This window comes from Rhagoletis zephyria, unplaced genomic scaffold (assembly GCF_001687245.7).
Source record: "Rhagoletis zephyria isolate East Lansing unplaced genomic scaffold, Rhagoletis_zephyria_1.1 Rzeph_scaffold_00694, whole genome shotgun sequence".
Classification (NCBI taxonomy): Eukaryota; Metazoa; Arthropoda; class Insecta; order Diptera; family Tephritidae; genus Rhagoletis; species Rhagoletis zephyria.
Window position 1 is genome coordinate 110,364 of NW_016157778.1, and position 9,977 is coordinate 120,340.

Consider the following 9,977-nt stretch of genomic DNA (forward strand, 5'->3'; position numbering starts at 1 on the left):
TAAAATTCGCCTTAATCTCTCGTTGGCTGGCAGCTTTCCATTCCCAATGTCCAGTCTTTGTCGCGAGAATACCTCGGCTGCCGTGTATATATGTTCGTCTTGTCACAATGCTGACTATTTCAGGAAAGCATTTATCTATTGTTACTCAAGAAATTAAAGATAATGTGTGCATAAAATCCTCTGAGAGCAATATCAATGCATTCCCGAATGGCTGAACCTTTCCATGCAAATCCCACGACAATCGATCAAACCTCAAGCAGTTTTTTATGTGCCATCTTGCACTCATCCCATATAATTATTTTAAATTTTTTTACTATGTTTTCCATACCGCATGTTCTGGATATATTGCAAGTGGGAGTTTCGAAGATTTATATCTTCACTGGCAGGTTAAGAGCTGAATTAGTAATGTTTCCACCTGGTAGCGATTCCAGGCGAAGCGATAGCTAAGGTTATGTAATTTTTTGAACGAACCGTTGGCATAATCACTCTGATAAGGAATGTTTTAGTAGTTCCTCCTGGCGCATCAAGAAGAAGGTCCCCTAACTCGGTCAATTATCATTTGCATATTCTTTCTCTTATTTGGCGCTGTAAATGCCTAAGCCATTTTGGCCGAGATCGACAAAGAACGCCAGTCTTTTCTCTCTGTACCAACTGACGACAATTGGAAATGCCACGTGAAGTCAAGTCCTTCTCCACTTGGTCTCTCCCTCTTCCTCTGCTACCACCAGTGGATTGCAAGTTGAATACTTTCAGAACTGGAACGTCGCTTTCCGTCTCATCGAATGTTGTCATTGTCTAAGCTTCTGCGCCATTTACCAGCTCGGACATGATGACTGACTTATAGAAAATGGTTTTTGTACGTCCAGCGAGAACTTTACTCCCGAATTTCCTATTCAGTCCAAAGTTCCAATTGTTGGCAAGAGTGATTCTGTGTGGGTTTTCCATGCTGATATTATAATCGGGGTTAATGCTGGCTCCCAAGTAAACGAAATTCTCTACTTTCTCGAAATTACAACTGGCAACAGGGATGTGGGTGTCAAGGCGGGAATGCTCTGACTCTTGTCTTCGTTGATCACCAAACTCAATCGCTTTGCTTCGAAGTTTTTGTTACCGATGATATCGATGTCATTGGCATACGCCAGAAATTACACGCCCTTGTAAAAAATTGTTTGGGCATATAACAGGAGTTCACAATAGTAATAGTAATCATAATCATAATAATATTATCTATTGTTATTCAAAATTTCTTTACTCGCAATATACTTAGTAGGCTTTGGCGACCGAACGAAATTGTTTATGATTAAAATTTAACTGTTTTATAATGTAAAGGAATGGTGACAACAATTTTAAGTTTTCATTATTTCATTTCATAGGATATTTTTATGTTTTCGTTACGCTTTTTATCATTTTTTCATTTATATCAGCAGCTTTTTATTAATTTTTTTCATTGCGTTATTTGTATACCAAATCTGCATTGATAATATGATCACGTCGTTTGATAAGATATTGTAAATTCTCTCTTTTTTTAAACTGTCTGGATTTGGATAAGAGAAAACATTAAAAAAAATTCTCTGATAAAGCTTTCCCAATCACTTTCCGTTTCGAATCAGTTATGTAATATTTCATTTAATTTCAATATTTTCAGTTTACTTTTACATATTGCATAATCCTATTTAGAATATTGGCCAATCAAGACTTCTCAAATACCATTCGTTTGGTACCCATATTGTAACATTTCATTGATTTCATCAATTTAATTGAGTTAAATTTCAAACAGATGGCAAACCTCCTCAAACCTATTTTCGACTGTAAGTCGTCTTAAAACTAGTTATTTAGTTTGATACCCACATTGCAATAATTCGTTTATTTAATCCACTTAACTGAGCTAAAATTTTCAAGCAGGTTGCAACCCCCCTCAAAAATATTTCCAGCAGTAATGTTTTTTAAACCTCTTTAATTTGATACTTGTATTGTAAAAAGTTATCTATTTTATCTATTAAATTTAGTTAAATATTCAAACAGGTAACAACCCTCCTCAAAAATATTTTAGGCCGTAAGCCTTCTTAAAACTCTAAAGTTTAATACCCTCCTACAAAATATTTCCAGCAGTTATCTTTCTTAAACCTCTTTTATTTAATATCTATATTGTAATATATCATTCTTTTATCAATTAAATTGCGCTAAATTTTTTAACAGATGGCAACCCTCCTTCAAAATATTTTCACCTGTGAGCCTTCTTTAAACTCTTTAGTTTGATACCCACATTGTAATATTTCATTTACTTTATCAATTTAACTGAGTTAAAATTTTAAAATAGGTGGCAACCCTCCTAAAAAATATTTCCAGTAGTTGTCTTTCTGAAACCTCTTTAATTTAATATCTATATTGTAATATATCATTTAGTTTATCAATTAAATAACGCCTCCTCAAAAATATTTGCAAGAGTTATCTTTCTTAACCCTCTTTAATTTGATACCAATATTGTAAGATTTCATTTATTTTATCAGTGTAATTTAGTTAAACTTTAAAACAGGTGGCAACCCTAATCGCACATATTTTCGGCTGTAAGCCTTCTCAATATAATTGGGTTTAAAAATTTTCAAATAGGTGGCGGTTCAGCCGTTCTCGAGTTTTGACGACCGTGACATACGAACACACCATTTTTATATATATAAATTCAAGGCCTTTAAGGTATAAGTTCGTTAATTTGGTATTTAAGCCTCTTACATTTTGGTAATAAATACTTAAGGCAGATTTAATAATTAGTTTTTTGATTCAGTGTTATGACGGGGAATATTAGCTAAGTTATTTCCCTTTTTGGGCCTATATTCGAATTCACGAACGAAAGCTCCGGGGGGCCAAAAAGAACTACTAAGCAGCGCATTAAAGTTATCTAAATTTTCGTAAATTTTAAATGAAGCAATATTTCTTTCGTATTTAAAATTAAATTTTCTGATTCTTAAGTCGACAGTTGTAATTTTTTATGAGATATAAAGCTTTATATCGTCTTCGGTAGTGTCTCTCGACAATCTAGAGACAAAGATTGACTTCTTTGGTGGAACTACAACTAGTTTCCTTGTATCAGACTGGAGTACCGGCGGAAGGGGTTGAGTTACAGCGTTAGTATTTGAGGATAGGGAAGGCGGTGGAGGCTTTGAAGATGATGCCACCACTTCAATGGGGGAAGGGGAAGATACTTCAGGCTCGTTATTATCCGAAACAGATTTCGTTACACGTTACAATTCCTTCATTTTCTGCAGGAGCGTCATTAGGTAAACTGCATTTCCAAAGATTTTTTCAAACTAAATAGCGATGAGGGATATTTCACCCACCGGTGATTAAAAAAAAAACGCAATAACCACAACGCTCAACACTAATATTACCATTCACAATCACGTTTNCTTCATTTTCTGCAGGAGCGTCATTAGGTAAACTGCATTTCCAAAGATTTTTTCAAACTAAATAGCGATGAGGGATATTTCACCCACCGGTGATTAAAAAAAAAACGCAATAACCACAACGCTCAACACTAATATTACCATTCACAATCACGTTTACTTTCAAAATTGCAATTCAGAATTTCGTTTTGTACCAAATCTGAAATGTAGGTATGTCCATTTACTTAACGCAATAAATGTAGGTATGTCCATTTACTTACTTAAATCAAAGTGCCAGAGACTTCAGCGTTTTGTACAAAAAGTGTTTTTGATGTTGAAATTGTACTTAAAATCGGTAAATTGTTCTTTTGTACTTTTTAAAACTAATTGTACTGAAAAAGTACAATTGTACTTAAAATATAAACACTGCTCTGTATGTATGTACTTACTTTCAATCTAGCTGTACGCAGAAGCCAACTCGTCACAACATACTTTTCGGACGGCCGTTCTCAGAAATTTTGCGGGTCCGTCACCACTGTTTTTGCAATGAATTCTTTCTGAAGAAGTGATCGAAAAAGACTCAGTAAGTGGTTTTTATTAAAGTAATCTTCCAAATGCTAGATGGGTCGTCACTGTTTTTGATTATTCGAAGACAGTGCATTGGACAATTCGGTCACGTCTTGGTTAATTTGGGAAAAGGGACAATACATAATCGCAAAAAAAGTTCCCAAATTAGCTGCTATAACTTCTACCGCTTAGACTTTGTTGCTTTTTCCATTTTTCCTCACAAAAGCCCAATAACATTGCTTAAAAATAAATATTATTACGCCACAATAATAATAACAAAAAGTAATAATAATTAAAAAAGTAAACAAAAAGTAATAATAAGTAATAATTTAGAATAACTATTCAAGAATTTGTAATCCTAATTTTCATGAGTATTCAGAATCATGCAAAATTTTCTGGATTACAAGTCATCAAAATGTAATCGTAATCCTAAGTGCCCAGCTCTGTTTAGAAACCGCAATCCGATTTTTAAAATACCGATAACTCATTTAATTTCAGTTTTCATTTTAGATTTCATAACGCCATTTCTAATACTATTTTTCAAAATGTTTAATGAGTATTTCTTAACGTTCTTACAGATAACAAGATTAATTTCGTCATATACGCAGAATTTAGTCAACCATTACAACATTCTTGAGAGAATCGTGAGTCTATTAGAAGACTTTGATATATCGAAGGAGGTAAGTATTTAATAAATAAATATTGTTAGTGTTATATTTATAAATTTAAGTAGGACTAATACTTCAGTCACATATCCACGAAGATCAGGCTTAACTTCCAGAAATTTTCCTCGAAAATCTCATGGAAGTTATGTCATAACTAACTTCCACAATAATTAGATCGCCGGAGAGGGGGAGCGCCATCCATTATCTATATACATAATACGCGAAGGCATTTTTTGTTCCGCATAAAAGATCTGCACCGTTCTTTCGATTTACAAAAATGCGCTTGGGCTGTAGATGTGCAAATTGGTTTTGCTGCCACCTTTTAAAAAAATTATATTAAAATTATTTAAAAAAGTAAATCAATTTTATAAACTGGGTTTCAATCGAAATGTTTTGAAAAGCTTTGCTTCTTAGCTCAACTAGAGAAGGGTTGCCACCTGTTTAAAAAATCATGTTAGGTAAGATAATTTATTATATAATATATAAATATATGCGAAGGGATTTTTTCTCCAGTATAAAAGATCTGCACCTTGATCTAGTTACTACCGGACTAGTTGGTTTTTCGCGATAAAGACCTAGTACTGAACTAGAAATTTGATCCTCTAGTCCGCGGTTTCCCTGCAGGATGGGAAGACTTTTCTATTACTTCTACTACTGACGACAATGCATATGTATATGTATATGTGCAATTATAGCGTAATTTCTTAGAAAAGCGAAAAAACATCTTCCATACAACATCCTAAACAGTTTTCAGGCTGTTGTGAGTGATCGCGAGTGGAGCACCCGCATTGTTTATCTCATTTATGTAGGTGCCCACCCAAAACTCTTACAAAATAAAATTTTATGAAAAACGTACGTATTTACGAAATATCTGGTATTCAGGGAAATCCCAACTAAACCACACAACTCCGCACTTAGCGAAATGCAGTTTGAAGAAAAATTCACTACCTGCTACAACTCTAAAATGGACGAAATCATGTGCTCCATTTCCGTAAATATCTCTAAAGCATACTAATAGTGGAAAATAAACAAAAGGTAGGTAGAAAGTTGCTGCAATATTGTATCTACATACATACTTCAGGCTAAAAGGCTCACAAGTAAATTTTTTCGTCTTTCCAAGGTCGTAGTAAAACCAACGCTTAGCTATTATTTGATTATTGCTGCAAAATTTTTGCTCATTCTGCGCTCTTCAGTAAATAACTATGCACTTATATAAGTACATGCATATAGATCACACTATCCCACACATGCGCTTGTGTGCGAAGCAGCGAAGTTTTGCTCAACAGGCAGTGCTCGGACTTTGCCACATTTGTGGAATAGATAACACTTTTTTTTTTGCTAAATTACATTTCTGCTACTTCTAACACCGTAAACTAAAAAACTTTCAGATCTTGAAACTTTTTTTTTTAATTTGTTCATTTGCGCATTAATGAATGGGCATTTTCTACAACAAAAAACAACATTCCATGCTGCGACGTCGACACATGTATGATATGATCGCCTTCGTGCGTCTTACGATAATTGACGATTGACTGATGCTTTGCTAGCACTTCGGCAAAGCAAATCAAATCAGTTGCTGCTGAGACTTCGCTGCGCAACTATTCAAATAATACACACATAAAATGTTTCGGGAGGAATGGGAAATAATTTTTTTTTGCATAGAAAACATGGATGGGTGTGCGCAATGCGTGATCTGCTATCGCGTTATGAGTCGCAATGTTATGTTTTGTTAAAAAAGAGATTACAAACTGTGTCATAGTCATTTTGAAAAGGTGAAAGAGGGTGATCGAACACTGAAGCTTTTAGAATTAATAGCAGCGTTCTTTATTAAATTTATGGTTGGTGAAAGTAATATACATCAACACGAAAATTATCAATGTCTATCAGAAAATGATTCTCTATCAGAAAATGATAGATCATTTCTAAAAAAAGCATCTTATTCTGTCGCTTTGGCTTTTTATTTAGAATTTCTAGAAAAGTTTTAGGTACGCAATTTTATAGCCCATTAAAATTTAGTAGCTCAAAGTGCAAATTTCAAGAGCTAAGAAATCGTGTTGATTTTGAATGATTGGCAATTTCTTTTATATGGAAGAAAATGCCTAGCGCCGTCAGCAAAGAAAAGATAAACATTAAATAAACATAAAATATAAATAGCCAAAACTGGTCAGCATGTCACTGAACTTAATCAGCTGACCATAAGTGCATATAACATATTTATAAACTTATTTATTTGAATCTACCACATTGTGTTGGAATGTACCACAATTTTTCATTCTTATTTACCACTAAGAAAACTGTGCGTCCGCGCACTCGTCAACAGCAAATGATTTGATTTGCTTTCCTGAAATACCAGCGAAGCATCATTCAATCGTCAATTATAGTATACATGTGTCGACGTCGCAGCAAGCAGCATTTTGAAGCCCGATTACATGTGTTTGGAAAATCAAAAAATGCCCGCCTCTGATATAGATACACACATATATACATACATATGTATGTGTGCATGTCTAGAGTTTGGCCACCTGGCAAGAAATTGTAAAAGCATTCACGATTCGAAAGGGGCATGCTTCAATTGCGGTGATATAGGCCATAGAGCCAACGTATGTAAGAAGGAGAAACGGTGCGTAATCTGCTCCAGAAACAAAAAGCCAGACGTAAGGCACAGGACAGGCGGAAGAGACTGCCCGTACTATGTAGAGGCGATACAAAAATCCCGGACATCATGAAGGTCTTGCAGCTTAACCTAAACCATTGCAAAGCTGCACAGGAGCTATTGGAGCAGACGGTGATTGACCAAAATGTTGACATAGCGCTACTAAGTGAACCATACAAGGTGGGGGACTGCCAGCAATGGGCCCAGGACGATGCCGGTCGAGCAGCGGTGTGGAGCTGCGCCATAACGCCCCTTCACATGAAACAACTCAAGGCAGACGTAGGTTTTGTATGTGTTCGAGTCTCTGGATTAGTCGTATATAGCTGCTACATACCGCCTAGTTTTACCCTCGATGAATTCGAAGCCGTCATGGATAAGCTTACCTTTGATGCCCGGACTAGATCACCCGTATTAATAGCCGGCGACTTCAATGCTTGGGCCTTGCAATGGGGAAGCCGGCGAACTAACGCCAGAGGAAGAGCTCTATTTGCAGCACTATCGTCTCTGGATGTGGCATTATGCAACTCGGGTACCAAATTTACATTCAGCAAGGATGGGGTGGGGTCCATTATTGACCTCACATTTATCAGCAGCAGGCTGTTTCGACACACGTCTTGGGAGGTTAGCGACGAGTACACTCAAAGCGACCACATGGCTATCATTTTCTCGATACAGGAGGAGAGAGAAAGCAGAAAAGTCAGTGCAAGAGCAACAACTCTCTAGAAGATCCCTCAGCATATCGTCCTATATGCATGTTGGATACGACGGGAAAGTTGTTCGAACGCATAATCAGCGATAGATTGTTAGAAGCAACCGAGGAAAAGACACAGTTCGGCTTCAGAAAGGGGCGGTCAACAGTAGATGCAGCCAGTTTAGTAAAGCAGTTGGCGGAAGATGCAATCAGTGGCGAAAGGTGGAAGGGAGGAGGAAAGGAGTACTGTTTGCTTGTCACCCTCGATGTAAAAATTGCGTTCAACACAGCAAGTTGGAAACACATAAACGCCGCTCTACGCATATTCGAGGTACCCGCATACCTTCGGAAGATTGTAGACAACTACTTAGCAAATAGAGTGCTACTGTACAATACGGAGAACGGTGTCAAAGAACACAAAGTCTCGGCTGGAGTACCACAGGGTTCGGTTCTGGGTCCAATACTTTGGAATATCATGTACGATGGTGTACTCCGACTATCCTTGCCAGAACGAGTGAAAATTGTTGGATTTGCTGACGACATAGCGAACCCAACACACTTCTACATTTGTAGTGCTATGCGTTGCGAACAGAATCCTTATGTGGCAACTTCATGCAACGCCAAGTATGCATAACTTAGCTATTAGCCTGTCAAAGTTTTTGCGATATTGAAAAAAGTAATTTAAGCCATGAAGAAATGTATAGATGAAGTCTTAAAATAGTGGTATGTTTCCACAGTTTGAAATAATATAATATATATATATAATAATACTACACTCAAACGAAGCAACCTGAGGGGATCCCAAGTATGCATAAAGATTGCTTCCTGGCGCAAAGAGTAGTGATGTGCTGAATTATCGGTACCCAATACTTAAAAAAGATTTCGGTATTCAATACTTCCTTTTCGGTACCCGATACCTATTTTTTTACATTAAACCTTCGCCCTTATATTATTTATTATTTATTTTTAGTCTACAGAAAAATGTTTTCTTACAGACAGTTGAGATAAAAAGATTTAGAATATTTAAGTATGTGTGATACATTACAGAGTGAAATAATTATAAATATTAACTTGTAAAGATAACAATGATATTCAATAGCAATTTGGGTAGCTGGCGAGGCCTTGTCTCCAGTCTACTTTTGTGTGCGGCGGGCGGAAAGACCTAGTTTCCGCTCCGCCCTGTTTACAGGCCGTTGATCATGGTCGGAAAGGCCGAGCTTCCGATCCATGTTCCCGTAGTCGTTACTTTGTAAGTGAGGCAGGCGGAAAGTCCTAGTTTCCGCTCCACGCTATAGACGAACTGTTGGGCGAGGTCGGAAAGGCCGAGTTTCCGATCCCTGCTCCTATTGTCCTACGCGGTCGCGGAAATATACGAAGCCNTGATGAGGAGATGTGGTGATCTCCGAAATAGTGCTATAACTTCTACCGCTTAGACTTTGTTGCTTTTTCAATTTTTCCTAATAAAAAATAATAATTTTTGGGTGCTCCAGGACGAATAAGTATTGAAAATGTCCTTTTAAAACTTTATCCTTGAATATCCTTGGAAATTTCCAATATTTATTTTTGAAAAAAATATATGTCGAGGACTAATATGTATACTACCACATCCTCGAATTTCGTCCTTCTAACTTTACTAGTTATAGATAAACAAATTTTACACTTCTCTTTCTAAGATATAGATAGTTACAATATGCATAAATAAAGATACTAGAATAATTACACTGCACAGTGGCCAATTTTTCGAAAAAGCTGGCCAAAAGTCGAAGCGTGGTACAATTGTAATCAAACCTTGTGTATCCGTCTTTATTTTGGTTGCTGGTTTTAAATTTCACCACAAAATTTCGAAATTCAAAATGGCGGATCCATAATGGCCGCTGTGTACGCTTAACATAATCAGATTTTTAGCAAAACTAAGGTAGTTAAGTGTTTGTTTGTTATTTTATGGCCTTATAACAATTATATTCAACAATTTTTATGAGCTTGAGGCCGTTTTTAGTGAAAACTTATTGTGGAAAAGCAACAAT

General features: G+C 36.3%; 1 protein-coding gene across 1 annotated transcript in view; it reads left to right on the forward strand.

The window, feature by feature from the left end:
- LOC108361076 (nuclear pore complex protein Nup205-like) overlaps positions 1-9,977 on the forward strand; it is a 93,741-nt gene that overhangs the window by 23,312 nt on the left and 60,452 nt on the right. Inside the window, exon 3 of the mRNA XM_017613603.1 lies at positions 4,523-4,624. Coding sequence (XP_017469092.1) covers positions 4,523-4,624 — 102 coding nt within the window. The remainder of the gene's footprint in view (positions 1-4,522; positions 4,625-9,977) is intronic.